The following is a 19,264-nucleotide window of genomic DNA, read 5'->3' on the forward strand; positions in this document are numbered from 1 at the left end:
TTCACGGCAAAGTGCTTATGCAATCTGGTGGCTGGGACTGGGGACAGGGAGGAGTGACCCAGGTGTCCGCACAGAGGTTTCCTCTGGCTTTGGGAACCCCGAGGGGGCGGGCAGCGGTCCCACCAACGCCCCGACATCTGAGAGAACAGAGACTGGAGAGAGCGGAGACCAGCATCCAGCCCTGGGCCCCAGCTCCCCTGCCGGCGGGGCCCATCGGCGCCAATGCCACCTCCGCCAGGGTGGCGAGCCCCGCTGGGCGCCCGGATGAAGCCATGGCAGACGGACAGGCCCAGGGGCGCGGCTCTGCGGTGAATCAGTGTCACCCACGGAGGAGCCACGCTCCGTGACTCCTCCCCGTTCCCGTCTCACAGACAGGGAAATGGACACTGACGGAGGGTGACCTGCCAGATGGCACGCGGCTCGGGAGCTGGGCCCCCGCCTGCCTCCAGAGCTCACCACACATTTCCTCTCCGCACCCGCTGTGTCCTGCAAGGGGCGGCCACCCAGGGAAGGCCGCTGGGCGGCCCTCGCAGCTAGAGGACCACTGGGCGGGAGGCGGATGCCAGGCCCCCCAGCCTCCTGACTGACCATGAGGCTCTTGGGCAAGTTCGGTGACACTCCCTGGGGTCTGGACGCCTAACCCCCAAGGTGACAGCAAATCAGGGGAGGCTCCTGAGACTTCCTGGGAGCTCAGCCGGAAAGACCGCCACGACTGATTAGCAACGTCTGTCAGGAGCGCGGCGGGACAGGCACGCTGGACGGAAGCCCGGGGCTGCTGACCGGGCTCCCAGCTCCGACGGTGCAGTCCTGACGCCTCTGCGGCTTCTCCTCCTTTTCCAAGCCCATCGCGGCCACTTCCTCCCCAGACACAACGGCCCCCACGGGCCCGCGGTGCTTTCTGCCGTCACTTTATTTAGCATTTATGTCATCCCACGTGGAATCCCAGGGCTCTTCGTGTCCGCCTTTCACCAGCTCCCCACGCCTGCCTGCAGTCCGTGTTGCACGGGGCAACCTGCCCCCGAGCTCCCTGCTTGCTGCCGGCGAGGCTCCCCAGGAGGAGTGCTCAGTGGGCGAGGCAGTGGGGCACTGGGACCAGCAAGTGGGGCCAGGGGCTGGCCCCTGGCAGAGCGGCCACGAGGCCGTCAATGCTCAAGCAAGCCAGGCCTGGGCCAGGCGGTTCCGCCAAGTGTTCGAAAAGCACAGCTGGCCTGCAGCTGCCGGGGCTGCCTGGGCGAGGAGGTCGTGCGGCCAGCCGTGTGAAGGGCCACCCCGCGGGGCAGCTCCCCCGGCACACAGGGTGGCGAGCGGTTAGTTAGTGACGGGAGGGAGCCTCACCCATGGACGACCCTGCCAGCAAAGAGCCACGAGCCGCTACTGAGCATCCGTGCTGACTCCTCTGATGACGTCCCACCCCTCACCCGCTGGGGCCCCCGAGACCACCCCACTGCGCCCTGGGCTCGTCCACAGGACCACCGCCCTGGGCGCAGCTTCTACCCCACGCTTCCCTCCTACCCCAACCTGCCCCCGGCCGGCTCTCACGGGCCTGCCAACATCTGCCAGCACAACAGTCGCCGCCTGTTCGGAGGCTGCCCGGCAGGCTGGGGACTCAGTGTGTGGGCAGCCGCCATCAATCGCACCTCTGTTCCCGCGCCCCGACCCCTCCTCACAAACGTCTCGCTTCTGTTGGAAGCGCTGTTGAGAAGTACAATTTGTTGCTCTTTCAAGCCGAGCAGCCTGGCGTTAAAAATACAGCGAGGACCGTGACAGCCAGGGGCGAGCCATTCGGAGGCGTGGAATCTGTAACTGTTGCTGGGGGATCTGCAACTGTTGCCTTCCCTGAAATCTTACGCTCACACTCACGGGCGTGCCGTGCAGCCCCTGCCCCCCCGGGGGGGGGGTCCTGCAACTGTTGCCTTCCCTGACAGCTCTGCTCACGCGCACGCGGCTCCCGTGTCTAAAGGGCCCCGCGCAGCTCGGGTCTCAGCCAATGACCCGCTGATGCTCGGTGGCCCGACCAGGTTTCAGAAAAGCAGCAACTCATTGCACCGACAAAGGTCTTGCTGGTAAACAACGCACAGGCTCAGGCTGGGCCCTGGGCCCTCAGTGACGCACACACTGTCGTTTTGCAGAAGGGACGCTGCGGCTCTGCAGAAGACACCCAGCAGAAGGGGCCTCAGCGGGGCCCGAGAGACCTGCGCAGGGAGGTCGGCGGGTCAGACCTGGTCCCCACCTCGTTTCTCCCTGGGGGGTGGGGGGGCTCTCCTCGCCGTGACCGCCCTCCCTCACCCAGGACCCTCAGCCCTGCCCACGAGCTGGACACTGAGGTTCTCAGACGACAGGAAGGAAGACGGTCTAAGCGTAGTTTTTCACCCCCAACCCTCCGCGCCCCAGCCTCAGCGATGCCGCAAGGACCAGGGCCATCGCTGCCGGCCGCTGGGCAGCTGTGCTCCGGAAACGAGGCTGGCACAGGACAAGACACGCAGGGGGTGAGGGGGGGTCTCGGTCACGTCTGCCCTAGTCCCACGGGTGACAGGTGTCAGGTGAGCCCGCTCCCGCACACGTCCTCTGCCGGCCACGCGGTCAGTCACCTTCTGCCGCCGTGTGACGAGCCTCGGCCCCCAGCAGGGCGACGGCAGGCCACCCTGACTGGCAGAGGGGGTCGGGGCGAGACCAGGGACAAACAAGAGGTGACAGGCAAGGACGGGAGAGGGAGAGTGAAGCCGGAGTCAAGAAGAGGGACAAGAAAAGGAGAAGGGGGACGAGAAAGACCGAGCGTGCTCCCGGGAACGTCGCCCTCACGTCCCAGCTCTGCCCGTGGAGTCGCCCAGCATGCGCTCACGCCTTCCCGCCCAAGTCCTGCGGTTGTGGCAACGATAAGCGTGTCGGCGTTCACAGTGTGCCAGCCGGCAGACCAGGCGATGTGTGTGCACAGATAAACGCACACACATCTGTACCAGTGAGTGGGCACAGACACACACATTGACACACACCCACATATAGGCACACACGTACATGTGTGGTCACACCTACATATATATACACGCGTACACATGTGCACACGCTATTTCCCTCATTCCTTCCCACAGTCCCGTGTTGGTGGCGGCGGTGTTTGCTGCCCAGAGATGACGGCAAGCGATCGGCCCAGGGCTGCCGGCCTCCTGCCCCGCCGGGGCGCCCGGTCTGTCCTCGCCCCTGCCCGAGGCGGGCCAGACGGTGAACTCCGTGCTCCAGGAGGGCCTGCGTCCTCTGCAGGGGCTGGAACGGGCGAGGCCTGCGGTCACACGGATCCCTGACACCCCCGGCCCTTGCCCCTCCCCGTGGGCGTGCGCGGGGGCAGGGGGTAGGGACCTCGGGGTGATCTGTCCTCCCCTGCCGTCCTCCTCCGGCTCCGTGTTCTCGCCTTGGTCCCTTATTACTTGGTCCCTTTACTACTGGCAACTGCAGGGGCTCTGGCTGCCACCCTCACTCCGGACCCTTCGGCCCTGGTACCCACACATCTACCCCAGGGGCCAGCTCTGGGCCCTGAGGGCCCCGGCCCCTCGGGGCACCTCCAGGGAGCGGGGTCCGTGGGAACTCCCAGGGGCCTAATAACCAGAAAGGCCCTGGGCACCTTCCGCCTGGGCCTCTCACGCGCCTGGTCCCAGACCCTACGCACAAAGGGGGCCCTTTAGAAGATGCTCCGTTGGAATCCTCTCCTCCCTAAAGAGCAGGCGTGTGAGCCAACATCTGAAGACCCGAGAAAGAGCCCACGACTCGGCCTGAAGACAGGACGGCGGGAAGCACGGGGCAGCGCCCACCCCCGGCTCCGCCCGCCTCGCCACGTGCAGGCTGTGCGCACCTCCCGGCAGTCACGGGGCTGGGTGAGCCGCGGCCGGCGGAGGCCAAGGCCTGGGGGCCGGCAGTCCCTCACCAGCTGCCCCTGGGCCGTGAGCAGGCCCCTGTGCCCACGGTGCTGCACACTCGACCGCTCACGGGTTGTAGGCACAGCGCCCCACGTGCTCCAGACTGCGTCTGGGCCACTCTCAGGAGCTCAGGGGCTGCCCTGGGCCAGCCTTCCGAGGCTCCTGGAAAAGCAAGGCCCACCCCCTGAAGCCATCCGTCACCCCGTGGGGAGCCTGAGCAGGCAGAGCCTCCCGGGGGAAGGGCTGGCCAGGGTCCGCAGGGGGCTCAGGGTCTATCCCCGGGGGGCTGGCCACGGCCCCTAGGCACACACACTTCCCTGGGGCCCCCTTCCCCGTCCCTGCGCTCCGCCCTGCCCAGGCCCCGGCCGGGAAAGACAGGCAGAACTGGGCAGCCTCCTCGGCAGCTTGGAGGCCTGCCTGGGCCCCGTGAAACGATCTATACATCTGGGCCTGCCCCCCCCCCACCCCGCCCCCCCGCGCGGTGTGTTTCCAAACGCCCCTCCCTGAGCGAGGACGGGAACCGTCGCCAGGGGTGCCAGCGCTGTTATTCCAGCTTGGGGCCGGTAAAACACAACCACACGTGTAAGCTGTTTTCATTGCCTATCTGGCTGATTAGCTAATAAAATAGGCTCAGCCCTAAAAACGTAACTGAAAGCCATTTATCGCACCCAGGGCCCGGAGCTCCGGGCTTCCTTCAGGAGTCGCCCAAACCTGTCACCTCTCCCGCCTCTTCACCTACTCCGGTCTCTCCAGAGGAGGGAAATTCCACCGCGGCGTCCAACGAAAATGCAGGGGCTCCGTCGCCGTCTGGCCGCGCGGTCCCCGGGAGGAGGGGAGGGACGCGCCTGGAGCGGCGGTGGGGGCCACGGAAACTGGAAAACGAGGGGCAGGGGCTGGGGGGCCGCCCAGCCCTCCTCCCGGGCCCTCCCCGTGTGAACTGCGGGCAAGGAGGCAGCAGGCACGGGGGAGCCGGGGCAGCCCCCCTCCCCCGTCACGCGTTTGCCCTCCGGCTGCCCCTGGCCGGTAAGCCCAGACGCGGGGCCGGGAGTGTGCCGTAGACCGGACACCCCATACCCCTCCTTCGGGAGGGGGACCTCAAGGCCGGGTGGGGGGCTACGGGGGAGAGAAGGGAACTCCACCAGCGGAGACCGCGTCTTCATCCTGGGAGCGAGGAGCCCCGGCTGGCCGGGCAGCCCTGGGCACAGGAGGGAGCGGCCGCACGGGCCAGCAAAGGAGCGGGCGTGACAAGCCGGCCTGCCAGACGTGGCCGCACGTTGCACACACTCGAGGGGCCGGGCCCTCAAGGCCAAGCGGGTCTCCGTCCTGATGGACGGGTGCACGGTGAGACCAGAGAAGACGACGCCCAGAGCGCCGCATCCCCCCCCACCGCACCTGCCGGTCCTCCACCGGACGGGCCGCGAGGACCGACCCTGCTGCCCGGGCCTCCCCGGCAGGAGCCAAACGCAGGTGGCGCTGAGGCTCTCGGCTCTCCTAACGATGGGGCGCCGAGGCCAAGGTCACTGCGGTCGGTCGAGGTCGGCGCGAGCGGAGGCAGGGCTCCCAGACGCCGAGGACCGAGTGCGAGTGGCGGCCGTGTGGCTGCGGACAGAGGACCGCCACCAACCGTGGTGTCCCTCCCGTCACTGTCACTTCCTCCACAGTTCAACAGGAAGAAAAAGGGCCTCCCAGGGTGCCGCTCTCTGCAGCCACCCCCGCAGCCGGGGTCGCAGCCAGGGTCGCAGGGTCAGCGTGATGCGAGGGGCACCGAACCCGGCCTGTGCGCGCAGCCCCTCCCGCAGCTGTGGGGCGCTCCGGCAAGAGGCTCCAGCGCGGCGCCCGAGGAAAGGGGGTCACCAGGGCTGGGCGACACGGGCCTGCCCACCCGCCCACGCCCTGCCCCTCGCCATCCACCCGCACCGCTCGCACTGTGTCCGCAGGGACCCGAACCTCCTGACCCCCGACCGAGGAACACAGACCGGGCTCAGGGCCCCACCAAGCGGCCGGCGGGGTTCTTACCTGCGCCATCTTCGCCAGGTCCAGCGAAGGCCGCTGCTCCTGCGCCTCCTCGGGGCGCCGCCGTTTGACGCCGACCTTCTTCTCGTTGAGGACGCAGGGCTGGGAGCGGCTGCGGGACAGCCCACTGGGGCGTCTGGCCAGCTCGGGCGTGGAGGCCGGGGTGCTGCTGGCGGAGGGCGCGCCGCCGCCGCCGCCGTACTCGGCGAAGGAAAACCGCTCGTGCGAGCAGGAGAGGGAGCGCTGCATGTCGAGCCGGGCCCCTCCCACGGGGGTCAGGTCCGGGCCCCAGAGGTCGCCGGCCTGCGCGCAGGCGGCCGAGCCAGGCACTGCCGTCGGGCAGGGCTGGCCGCCGAAGCGGTGGTGGAACCCGGCCACCGGGTCGCAGGGCGAGGCGAGCGCGTCGGCCCGGGAGGGGAGGCTGAAGCTGGAGCTCCGCTGCATGGTGCCGAGGCCGCCGCAGTAGCGCGGCACGCTGCCGCCGCTGTAGCAGCGCCTCTTCTCCACGGGCGTCCACACCTTGGACCCCAGGGGCCGCCACGACGTCCGGCAGCTGGACATCTCGTCGGAGAAGGACAGCGACCGGCACTGGCGCTTGCTGGGGGGCGCGGAGGGGTTCCCGTTGTGGTCGCTGAGGCTGAGGTCTTTGATCAGGTTGGTCACCGCGCAGGTGGCCGGGGCCTCCTGGGGCCACAGGGCGCCGCCGGGGCACTTCTCGGGCAGGCACTCCCAGATGCTGGCGCTCGGCTGGTCGACCTGAAGGGGGCACTTCCTGTCCAGGTCTCGCCACCTGTCATTTTCTGGTTCGTAAAGGACAGAGAGAAACAGGAGTTGAGAAGCCCTTCGCGCCAGCCCTCCACCTCCTCACCAAGAGCCTGTGCCACAGGGTGTCGGAGCCAGAGACGGTCCAGCCTGGCTTCGCAGACGGGACACCCGGGCTCGGGGAGGGGGCCCAAGCCCCAGGTGACGAGTTAGAAGCTGCTCGAGGCCCGGAACCCAGGTGTCTGAGGGACTCCTGACATGGTTTTCTTCCCCACACACTGAACCCCCTTCAGGGAAAGCCCAAAGCAGTCCTGTTTGCCCCAAACGCTTTCTCACTTTACAGCTGGAATACGGGCCGGCCCCGCCCCCGCCCTGGTGGCAGCAGAGCTGGGCAGTGCGCCTGTCACATCCGTCCTCACGCCCTGTGGCTCCTGGGCTGGGACTCGATGGCCCCAGCAGGAGACCGATGCCAGAGAGGAGTCGCCTGGGGCTTCAGACCCGGGTCAAGGTCAAAGGGGCCAGGGGTGCTGCCCGACGAGTTCATCTGAATTCCTCCTTCCAAACACTCGCCGGCACCAGAAACTAGAAGAGGAATGACTTACATCCCCTCCCCCCAAACTACTCCACAGCAAAAACAGCAACAGCGGCCGATCCCGGAGCGCCTTCCTTGAGCTCCCTGGATCCCTCGCTGAAATCAAGGATATTTAAAGTGGTCCAAACCCGCTGGGTCGAGTCTCGGGCTGCAGAGGACCCGAGGGTCCCCGCTGAGCGCGAGCGTCAGGCCCCTGTGGGAACCCGGGAACGAGCGAGCTAGCCCTGCTGCGGAACGCCGCCCTGCGCTGGAACCGCTGCTTCAGTGGCACGGCCAGGAACAGCTGGGCGTCCTGCTGTGGGGTCAGGCGCGGTGCCGGGGGGCGGGGGGCAGGGGGGGAGGGTTAGGAGCACAGACACAAATCTGCCGCGGCCCTGAGTTCACGTTTCTACCACGGAGGCCCGGGGTCAACTTGCCAGCGTGCTCCTGTCTTTCCTCGCCCCCCTGTGCTCACACACCCTGCAAACCCGGACAGGGGGAAGACTGCGGCTTGAGCCAGGCCGCCCGGGGAAGGGCAGGGGTGACCCCCGAAATGACCTCCGACAGGTAGGTCGCGCACGCTGAGTCTCACGGTGCTGCAGCCGGGTCCCCTGAGGGTTGGAACTGACACAGCGCCCTACTGGGCATGACCTTCACTGCCCGTGTCGGGGACGAGGCTGGGAGGGGGGGCCCACTGCTAGCAAATGACAAGACGTACAACGCACCCAGGCTGGCCCCGGTGCTCTCCCCTGCACTGCAGCTCCGAGGGGAGCCTGCCCTCGGCCCTGCCCTCAGGGTGGAGGAGCGGTCCCAGTCCTACAAGAGGGCCACACGCAGAGGCAACTATGACACGCTCCCTGGGAGTGCTCCTGGCAGCAAGGACGCCACACCTGGCTCCCCGCCACTGGCCACTGGCCACTCCCCACCTCTCACAGGTCACTGAGAGACCCCCGAGGGACCACCCCATGCTGGGTGTCACAGGCAGCAGCGACTGGACAGGTTCAAGAACGAAGGGCCAGTGCACCCAAAAGAAGCCTCGTGAGCCCAGGGGGAGGCCAAACCAGGGCTCAGTGGGCTGCTCCTTCTTCTAGGGCACCCTGCCCTGCCCTGAGACACAGAGCCCGAGGCCTGGGACCCTGGCAGGGACGTGGCAGGGACCCTCCAGAGCCTGTTCCCAGGACCAGGCCTCAGGAGCTGGGGATGCTGCAGAGAGACTTTACTAAAGCCCAGTCGGGCCAGGGGGAGCGAGGCAGGGCTGTCGTCACCAAACACCCTGTCCCCCTCGCCCTGGCCGTCCCGGCCCTGGTGCGTGGCAGGGGTCGGCCCGCATTCCCTTCAGTGAACCGGGTAAGTTACCACCAAGAATTCCCTTTCTGCAAGTAGCATTTATGCTGCTCGACATAGTCTACCGCTGCCCTCTCTGCACCATCCTTGCAACACAGTTTCAATTCGCCATGGGTCAGCTGTGGAGAGCTCAGTACCCTGGCGGTGAAGTGAATTCTAAGAAATACAAGCTAGCAGTGACTGAGCCGCGACTCTCCGGTGTCTGATGTGTAACAGTCAGGGTCAGGAGACGAGTGCAGACTCGCGTGTGACAATGTTTCTTCGAAATGACAGGAGAGAGACAGAGCAGACGGGAGCCACTGCTGGCACAGTCAGGGCCACCGCTGACACACGCCACCGGGGGGCGGCGCGGAGCGTGAAGCCCGCCGAGTTCCGGAGACCATCACCAACGCCCAGAACCGTTAATGACATGATGCTACTCGGAACAAAACGGACACCACACGGTCCACGCAGCGTGGTTCCCGTTTACTCAGAGACGCGTGCTCAACACTCGCAGACAAAAAGCAAACCGAGAGAGAGGCCCACAGTCCAGCGCCAGACGGCTGGTCAGCCCACGTTTTCTCTTCTTTGCGTTCCTCCAGCTTCTGCACCGTCTCTAAGAACCGACGTATTTCCAAACACACAGAGGACGTGGCCACCAACCCCCTCGGCCCTGCCAGGGTCGGGGCCACGGCCAGGGTCTGCGATCTCATCCTCCTCTGGGCTCGCTGCTTCGTCTCTCAGGGGAGTTCCCACCGAGCAGTAACACTGGCCCCCCCACGTCTCTTACGGGACAAGGCGCCCAGGCACCAGATGGGCCAGCAACGGGCCCGTCGGTCCGCAGTCACCTCTGCCAGGCCCGCGGCCGGGGAGGAACCAGCGGGCCCCGCCCCAGGGCAGGGAGGTCCCCAAGATGGCACCTTGGTGGCCCCTGCGGAAGGAGCCACACAGATAAGCAACACCGATGGGCAGAGGGGCAGGCGTTCGGTTGGTTTGTGGTTAACGGCAAACCCCCCGAGGGGGCCAGGGTTGGACGGCCAGTTCTGAAGTGTCCCTGCTCGCCTGCGGGAACTGCCCCACTCCTAAAGAGGAAGCCTCTCTGGCCTTGACGGAGAAAACGTCTCTGTGGCCGGGAGGAGGCGGAGAGCGAGCCAGTCCTCAGCTCAGCCCGCTGGTTACGGGGAATCTGCAGCTCCCCCCCCAAACAGCAGCTCTTTCTCAGCTTCACACCTTTGCCAAGGCGCCAGGGCCTGGGGTATTTGCCTGCCTTCCCCCTTCCACCAACAGCCTCTCGCCCTTCACTGCAGAGCCAACCCAAACGTCACTTCCCCTGCAGACACGCCTTGCCCTTAGCAGCCCTGGGGCACCCACAGATCTCTGCCCAGACCTCCTGCCCTACGGCTCCTGCGTTGCCCCAACCTTAATGATCTGCTTCTGTGTCTGTTGCCGGGCCGTAACGGCTCGGGCACAGTCCCAGTGTGGCTCCCAGCGCCCAGCTCAGGGCCTGGCACACGCAGACCTCAGCTGGGATGGGTGCAGGGAGGACAGAGTGACAGATGCAGGTAAGAGCCGCAGAGCAGCCTGTGGGTGCTCACCTGGTCTCACTTGTCTTTTGTCCCTGGCACACGTGACCCTTCCTGGGCCTGGCAGGTCCAACCCGGGCCGGGCCCTGACCTCCCCACCCCACCAGGGCCACTGCCAGGTATGTGCTCGGCAGCCAGGACACCGGCGGGAGGAGTCGTGTCTGAGATGCTCTGCACACTAAGGGCCACGTCGTTGGACGCTGAGCACGGCTCGGAGTGCCAGCACCAGCCAGGTGGCCCCTTGCCTGTCCGCGGGGCAGGTGATGTGTCAACGGTTTCTATCTTTGTCGCTCTGAGAAGCACGTGTAAGAAAAGCCGAAACAATCGAGGCTATGTTTAGCCCTCGTGTCCCCCGCCCCCTGGCCCTGGCTCAGGCGGCGGAGAGCGATCTGCTGGATGTTGGGTCGGGTCACCGGACAAAAGGAACAGGAACAGAAGGTGATTTTTAATGGCACTCTGCCCTGGGCTCCGGGCCCTGCTGTCACGCGTACAAAGGGACTGGGGGGTGGGGCCCTCCCGGGGAGGGGCTCCGGGCGCCCCCGCCCCTCCACTCCGCGTCACTTCTGCACAAACAACTATAACTCTTTCCAGAGTGACAATGGCCACAGACGTGGGCAGTCCACTGAGCAGGCGTCCCTCGGGGTGGCGGGAAGGGCGTGGGCCTGGGCTCTGACCGCAACTCCGCGAGTCACTCGGCCTCTCAGGGCCGGGGTTCCCTCCCCTGTGCTGTGAGATAGCAGCCCCCTCCCTGAGCCCGCGTGAGAACTCGGGGGCTGCCCTGTCCAGGGCCGGGGCTGCGATGGCAGCCCCAGGGACTGCTCGGGGGCTGGCCTGGACCCCAGGGCTCTGCTGCCCTCGGGTCCCGAACTCCGAGGGGTCTGGCCTGCGTGCCCCACACCCGGCTTCTTCAGGGTCATTCTGGGACCGCCGACAGCGGCCGCCTCCAGGGCATCTGTCAAAATGCAGATTCCTGGGCCCAGTCCCCGACTTGGCAACAGTTCCTCTGGGGGGAGGAATCGGTTGCTTTATTCTGTGTGACGCTGCTTGGGACCACGAGCTGCACGGGGCGGGGGGGGCCTGGCCCACGGTCACCTCTGCCAGGAGCACAGCCAGCCACGCACGCCCAAGGTGCTTCCGGAGCATGGATGATTCCGGTCTCACGGACCCGGATGCAGAACATCACTAACGCTGGTGTTTCGGTGTTTGTTTTGCTTTGGGCCAATAACAGAGCAGAGCTGTGGCGAGAAATGATCACTACCCTTCAGATACCTAGAAGTCCCTCTTCCCACGAGGGGGTGGGGACCCCGAGCTGCACACATCGCGCTCTGGATGGGGAGCCCCCGGAAAGGGCCCGAGAGGCTAACGGTTTGTGTGAAGGGGAAGCGGCCGAGGCCTCCCGACTTCTCCCTGGGGCGCCTGCAGCACCCAGCCTCTGGCAGACTGGGGCTTGGCGTGATGGCCCACAGCCTGAGCGCACGGGCCCCGGCCGGTTCTGTGCCATCCCCGTCACCTTGACCTTCAGGAGCAGCCAGTTTCCCTGCCTCCCTGCCGAGCCCGTGTGCACGGGTCTGAGGCTGCACACGGGTCTGAGACTGCACACGGCAGTGCGCCTCTGTGTGAGCGGTGCACACCCCCCAGCCCGGGGCCCCGCCTGCTGCCGGGGGGGGGGGGGACGACAAACGCCCCGGAAACACGAAAAGCACGCAAGCCGTCCTCTCCCGCTCCCTGGCACGCGGACCAGCAGACCGCCACGGAGTCTTTCAAAGCCAAGGCTCCAGGCCCGGGCTTGACGTTTCTGGGGAGACGCCCACTGGCCTGGGAGGTGCAGGAGACGCCTCTGGCCACCCGTGTGGGGACAGGAAGTGGGCCCCACCCCCCGCCGTACTCACGAGGGTCTGGTCCCCTGACCACGGAGCACGGGGGCTGCTGGGCACGCAGAGCTGGGGCTCAGAACAAGACACACTCCGAGAAAACACAGACAGCATCCAACCCCAGACGGTCCTGTTTCCATTTCTGCCCTCCACCTCGAAGGGAAGTGCCCAGGGGCCCACACGCCTAGGGGGCTGCAAGCCTTCTGATGTCCAAAAGACACGAGATTACGACCCTGGCTCCCTCTGCGCTGCATGTCAGAGGCTGCCCCCCGGTGACATAGCCACTGCAGAATGTGGTTTCTAGAAAAGGTTAAGCACCCAGCGCACAGACCCCAGATTCTTGCAGCCTCCGGGCCCGGCTGACTCATTCTCGGATTTCACACCTGTCTGCTGGTGCTGGCGGCGGGTCTGTCTCCCCTGCCCTGTGGGCCGGCCGCTAACTCGGCCCTGGGGCTGCGAGAAACCCACGTTCGAGCTGGGGGAGCAGCTCGCCGGCCCTGTCAGTGGCAATGCAACAAAACCGACATCTTTCTGGAGGCAGCTCCTCTGACCTGATCTTATTAAAAGCACCGGAACACGTGCAGGGTGATGGCTTGAACCACCCCACAAGGGCGCTGCCTATCTTCACACGCACTTTACAGGCCTGGCCCCCCCCAGAATGGAGACACAGGCCTCAGCTCCTGGCTGTGCCCTCTCACCTGTGATGAACCATCCATGGCAGCTGCACCCAGGGCTCGGGGACAGCCATGCAGGACCCCAAGCTCCTCGGACAGGGCGTGTAGGCTGGGATTGGAATGGCTGGCAGGAACCCCCCACCAGCCTGGTCAAGGGAGGCAGGAAGGCTGGCTCGGGGGTTTGGGGGAGGCCAGAGAGGTGGGAGTTCACAGAGGTTCCAGGGCGCGGCCCCCAGCCGGGGTGGCCCATGGCAGGTGCCACTGCTCCAGGGAAGTCTTTGCTCTTGCAAAGAGAGGCCCCATGAGATTCCAGACAGACAGTATAGAGGAGTGAAAACCAGCCGAGTGTGGGCCTCAGTATCCCCACCCACCCGAGGCAGGGTGGACAGGGGCCCTGTGGCAGACCTTTTGGCTCTGAGGGACCCCCTCTCCACCCCTGGGCCTGCCCTCCTCCCCCACCTCCTCTCCACACCCCCCACCCCCACGGGCATTTGGAAATGTGCAGGGAAGTGCATGCACCTGCAAAGGCAACACAACCTCCGAGGGGACAGAGAGGCGAGTTCCATCATCCACTAGGGCCCCCATCTGGCCGTGGGTGCGCACAGAGCACAGAGCGGGCAGCTGCCTGCGAGTTGCCTCCAGACCGGGGCACGGAGCACAGCTGGACGCCGTCACACAGAGTAGAGAGCCGGCCGCTGGGAGAGTCACTCGGGAAAGTGTGGATGCGTGCACATTAACTGTTGGTGGAACTCGCACCACGCCGGGACCCTTGCTGGAGCCAGGAGAGAGCATCGCGTGCGTGTGCCACCGCCCTCCCCACCTGACTTACTGGCGGGGCCCCCGAGGTCCAGAGCCACGTCGCATCCAGCCGTGGACACGCAGCCAGCCAGCGGCAGAGCCGCAACCCCCAGGCCACGCTGCTGTGGGTGGGCCAGGCCGCCTCCCAGCTGGACCAGCTCTCCGCGTGCAAGGCGGCCTGGCGGTGCACCACGGCGGGCGGCACCCAGCCGGCAGCTGCCCTGCCCTGTCCTCTGGCTCCACTGTGGACCCCTTCCCCCACCCCCGTGCCAGGCCAGCCTGGGCGAGGAGGAGGCTCCCTTGTCGCCGTAAACAGCTAGAGCGTGCCAGCTACAGTACTTCACACCCACTTCCGCCCTGTGCTCCGGTCCAGCGACACAGTCTGAAACCAACTCACGGTGCGAGAACACACCGAGAGCACCCTGCAAGGACAAACCCTCAACTGGCCCTCCCTCTGCCTCGGGGACGGGAAAGCCACACGCGGGGCAGCACCCACACACAGGGACAGCAACGTTTAAAACACCGTCCATGTGCTCCCTTGCAGGTGGCTGCCCTCTTTCAACGATAGCACGGGTTCACTGGAGCCCAGTCTGGTCAGTAGTCAGTTTCTCATCGGAGACCCCGGTCCAGCAATCATGGTCACACTGGCGACCTCTGAGACACGGGGCAAGCGGCCAGGACCAGAGCACGAGCCTGCGGAATGCTGGTCCCGCCGTCACCGCGGCTCGCTTTGCTTCCGTCCACATCTGGTGTCGGGGCCGAAAAATGCTCCGCCTCCAAGCACCAGCTTTTCCCCACGAGGCCGAGACCCCCCTCCCGGACCCCCCTCCCGCTCTCAACAAGGGGCGGGGCCATGGCGGAATCGGGAGACCGGGCGCTCCCAGGCCTCAAAGCGCAATCCGTGCCGCCTGCACGGCTCAGCGACACAGCCGACCGGCTGACCCCGCGGAGACGAATGCAGGGTGCACCCCCAGGAGCGCCCCCTTTTGTGCCCAGGGTGGACTGTGACAGCCAAGCAATCAACCCCGGGAGGGAAGGGCTTGTCGTTGAGATGCTGACGAACTCGGACCCGGCAGCACGCGCGCGGCTGCCGCAGTGTTTTTACAATTCCTTTTTATACATAATGGATGATCCTTCTGCTCGAGTTTCCCCTGTGTTCTTTGCCTGTGAAATAATTTACATTAATAAATAATTTATTACCATAACTCCTGAAGTAATTATGGGTTTCCATCCTTTTTTTTTTTTTTTTTTTTAGCATATGAATTGTTTTGTTCTCTGTCCACAGACTCCTATTAGCGGGACTCTTTCTGGCGGCCCTTTCACGACCACGGGCACTGCGCTTGCTCTCACACACACACACCCTGCGAGACTGCCAGGTCTCCGCCAGGCCTGGGCGTGAAAGAAGACGGGACGTGGGGTGCCCACCGTCCCCAGGACTCAGAACTCACTCAGTGGGAGCCATGAGCCAAGGGGGTGGCGGAGAGAGCGGCGTGCTCTCACCATGCTTGCTCTTTCCCCCCAGGATTACACGCGTGAGCGGGGGCAGCACGGAGAAGCATCTCCCGCTGCGAGTGCAGGAGGAGCTGGGGGGAGCCAGGCACCAAGGGTTCCCACGTGGCTCCAGGCTCGCCCAGGGCAGAGGGATTCTCCCGGGCACGGCCAAGCCCCGTCCTGCTCCCACGAGCAATCCTGGCCAGTAACAGAAGCCGGCCTGCTGACCACTGGCCGGGCCGCACCCGCGAGGCTGCCACCTGACTGAGGTTTCCTGTGTCAAAAACACAATGACCAGCGGGGCACACGGCTCCCCCGCATGGGAGCCGCCTGCAGAGGGGACCCCGGCTCAGCACAGGCGTGCCAGGGGGAGAGGGTCTGGGAGGCGACAAAGGAAACCAAGCGGCAGAGTGTGGTGGTCTCTGCTGGAAAGAGCCCTGAGGGGTCTGGGCCCCGGGCCCACTCGGCAATGCCCTGCCCCCACCCCTACCCCTCACCCAGCTTTGTTCCCTCCTCCACTGTGGAAAAGCACAAAACCACTTCTTTGTCTTAAGTTCCCAAAATTTGGGGCGGGGAGGCGGGGGAGGGGCGGACACCAAGATGGGGAGGGGCCTGCAATCCTGCTCAGGAGGAGGAGGAGGAGGAGGAGGAGGAGGAGGAGGAGGGGGAGGGAAGCCCGTGTTAAAACGCTGCCGTGGGCACCGGACTGCATCTGCAAGGCGCTGTTACCGCAGTGGGCGCGGAGGGGGCCGCGCTGCCGGAAAGGGCGGCCTTTGCAGAGGAAGCACACGGGCCGCTGCCCTCCCCACCCAGATGTGCGCGCCCGCATTTTCCTTCAGAACGTTCACGAAACTCAAACCCGTTCTGGCTTCCCGCTAGGGCCCTGCACGGAGGGGAAGGGGGGGGGGGGGAAGAACCGAGTGACAAGGTCGAGCTGTCCCCAGCCCTCGCGGGAGAATCCCACTCATCAGGGCCCGAACACGAGTCCTTTATCTCCGGGAGGCAGGCAGGGGTTTGGCGATTACAGTGACATGACGCTTTATCTTTGCTGAGCACTGCCCGGCCCCGCAGGGGCCCGGACCCTCTTGACAAGTCTGGCTGGACCCCACGGGGTGTGCTCTCGCCCGCTATGGAAGAGCGGTCACGCCTCAGAGGAAACCTCACCGCCTGGGACGCCCTCCCAGGTCACAGCACTGGGCGAAGGCACACCCGGGTCTCGGGTCACCAGTGCCTCCGCCGGCACACGGGCCTGGGAGAGGCCAGGACTGCGGGCATTCCCGCCTCGGCAGGTGCGGGGCAGGGACTGCGCTGGCTGGCGCCTCCGGTGTGCCGCTGTCTCTTTGAATCCTGCAAACACCGGCAAATACCGGCAAACACCGGCAAACACCGGGCAAGAAGTGGGAACCGGGGCTCGGGAAGACGGGCTGATGCACCCACAGCTCTGAGGGCCGAGTCTCTCCACCAGCCCCCCTTGCCCGACACGCAGCAGTGACTCAACAAACACCCACCACCACAAGCCACAGATGGGCCGGGGCTTCTGGACTCCAAGGACGGGCTGAGCAACAGAAAGACGAGCACAGAGGGGGGGAGAGGTGCCGAACAGAAGGACGAGGGGACTCCACAGACCCCTGGCAGCGCCCAGGTGCCGGGCTGCAGAGCAGGAGGGAGACAGGGCCAGGAGGGACAGACCCTCCAGGGCCACTCTGCAAACGAGAGGCGGCAGAAGCGGCGGCACAGGCCCCCTGGAAGCCCTGGGCGGGGGAGAGGGTCCCCGGCAGAGAGCAGGCTGCAGGGTGCCACAGGGCTCCACAGGCTCGGACGGCCTGCGCTGGGCAGTCCGCAGGGAGACCCTCCCTCCTTGTGGGTCCGTCCCCTGAGCCTCCACCTCGGTCCCTGGGCCCGAGGGTCTCTCCCCACAGGGGCGGCTGCCCTGCCGACACCCCCCCCCCAGGAAACCAAAGTCTGGGCGTGGAGCCTCTCCAGGGAGCCGGATGCTCACGTCGGGGTGCTCGCGCTGAGCCGGTCCCCTCACGAACACACTGGCACATGGCTGCGGGCCAGCCCACGGGGCAGGTGCCGTCCTCACGGCCGGCTCACAGACAAGGACACTGAGGCTGAAACGGGTCAGCAGCACCAGCCCCAACCTCGCCCGTCACAGACCCGCAGGGGCCCCGCGCCATCGTCGAGACACACTCAGTGCAGAGAGGGCACAGGGGCCTGGTGCCAGCGCGGCCTCGAGGTGAAGACCGACCCGCCCACAGCCTGTGTGCCGGCCGGCCAGCGGCTGGGAGCCGAAGCCGGGCTGAGCTGGGGGCTGGGCTGGGGGCCGGGCATGTCCGGAGCCTTTTGGCTCCCCACCGAGACAACGGGGGGCGGGGGGGAGCTCCCCCGAAGCTCAACTGTGACTCTGACCCAGATGGGGCCAGCGGGCGGCTGGGCCGCTGAGGGTTTGCCAAAAGCCGTTAACCACTAACGAGGCGTTCCGTCGCGCCCCACGTGGGGACGAGCCTCAGAAGTGTGTCACACGGGTAAACCAAGGCCAGGTGACCTCCCTGCCTCCGTTTCCTCTGGGGGCAGGCGAGCGCCCGGGCTCTCCCTCCGAGCTATGGCTTGTGACTAGGAAGAAAACCGTCTTCCTTCTCCCCGACCTGGGGTCCCACTCTGCCCGCTAAGGGGCCTGGGGCCTGGGGGACCACCTCCCTCAGCCGCAGTTCCCCCTCCATATATGTGAACAGAGTGTCCTGCCCGCCCCCCGGAGCTGCTGCAGAGCCCAGGGGTCCCACGGGTAAGGAGCGTGGCCTAGCACTCTGCCTCCCGGCCACCCCCCCTTTGAGCGCTGGGTCTAAGGAAGAGAGGGTGCATGCTGCGCAGAGGGGAAGCTGAGGCAGGGGTGACAGGCCCGCAGCGGCGACCCATCATGGGGGCCAGGCTGCTGACTCCACAGAGACGTCACGGTGCCCCCCGTCAGCTGGGGTGTCCCCACAAGGGCACAAGTCACGGACAGACGGACGGCAAGGGGAGACACGGGGCCCCGGCACCCGGAGCGGGGGAGATCCATCTCATTGATACAGGCACCCCATCTGCCCCTTAGGAAGCGCGGGGACCGAGGCCGCCTTTCCGGAAAGCGACGGCGAGCCAGCGCCTCCAGACCACGCCCGCCGCCAGCCCGTCCGTCCCCCTCGAGGGCACTGCCTCGGGGAACAGTCCAGAAGGCAGAGGGAGCTTAGACGCTTCTCCGTGTCAGTCACACCAGCCAACACAACGCCCCTCCACCCAGCAGCCAGGAACCGCTCCATCGGCGAGCTCGTCCTGGCCCGTCCGCACGACGCAGGGCCCTGAGCTCATCACAACGCAGGGGCCCCGCGAGTTCAATGCTGTGGGGGCACGGTGGGAACCACTCCTGAGCAAAGCGTGGGAAATAAGGTTTTGTACACGATTTCACATAATCGTGTGTTCACCGTGGATTGGCTGGGGAAACGAGCGCAGAACACACAGAAACACACCCAGGTGTGACAGCAGTTACTGCCCCTGAGCAACAGTGGGGCCACGGGAGGTTTTTACCTGGCGCTTTGCACTCCAGTGCCCTTTCTGACTTCACTAAAGGAGCACGGTTCCTGGGACAGTCAGACAGAAACCCTCCGTGCTGCAGGTGGGATTGCGTCTGCCCCACCTGCCCCTGGCCCAGCAGCCCCCTGCACTGCGGGGGCCGAGACGGCTCGGACACACAGCCCAGCGTCCCCGCGGCCACTCGCTGGGCCCGGGTCCGGACGGCGCTCGCGGGTCTCACCTGGAGGACGCAGGCCCCGGCGGGGGGGCCGGGGAAGGACGGCTCCCAGCCGCCGCGGTTACTCACCCATAACTCCACAAGAGAAAAGTGTCGGTCCGTGACTCATCTTCTTTGGCGTGTGCTGAAAACAACCAGAAAAGCCATTCACTCTCCAGGTCATGAGAAGCGCATCTGCACGCAGCCCTGCGCGGGGGCCCGTGCCAAAGTCACAGGGACAAGGGGGCGGCGGCCCGAGGCCGGCGTCGGGTTCGAGGCAGGAGAGGAGAGTGTCCAGAGAGAGAGGACGTCAGCCCGTGGCGGGGCCTGGACTCAGGGGGGGAAGGCCAGGTCTCCGGGGAGGTACGGAGTCTGTCGAGGGAGCGGGCTTCGAACCCCCACCAGCAAGGCCCGTGACCTGAGGCCGGGACGTTGGCCACAGGAGGGGCGTGTGACGTGCGCGGGTCACCAGGGTGGGCTGAAGAGAGTCCCCTCCCGCCCCCTGCCGTGCCT

The 19,264-nt window shown here is 66.1% G+C and overlaps 1 protein-coding gene across 1 annotated transcript in view; it reads right to left on the reverse strand.

Annotated features, from left to right (window-relative positions):
* The window catches only part of FAM53B (family with sequence similarity 53 member B), a 94,040-nt gene that overhangs the window by 33,754 nt on the left and 41,022 nt on the right, over positions 1–19,264 (reverse strand). The window contains exons 3-4 of the mRNA XM_028513103.2: positions 18,842–18,896; positions 5,919–6,715 (exon numbers count right to left, since the gene is read on the reverse strand). Coding sequence (XP_028368904.1) covers positions 5,919–6,715; positions 18,842–18,896 — 852 coding nt within the window. The remainder of the gene's footprint in view (positions 1–5,918; positions 6,716–18,841; positions 18,897–19,264) is intronic.

The sequence above is a fragment of the Phyllostomus discolor genome, chromosome 5 (genome assembly GCF_004126475.2).
Source record: "Phyllostomus discolor isolate MPI-MPIP mPhyDis1 chromosome 5, mPhyDis1.pri.v3, whole genome shotgun sequence".
NCBI classification, from domain to species: domain Eukaryota; kingdom Metazoa; phylum Chordata; class Mammalia; order Chiroptera; family Phyllostomidae; genus Phyllostomus; species Phyllostomus discolor.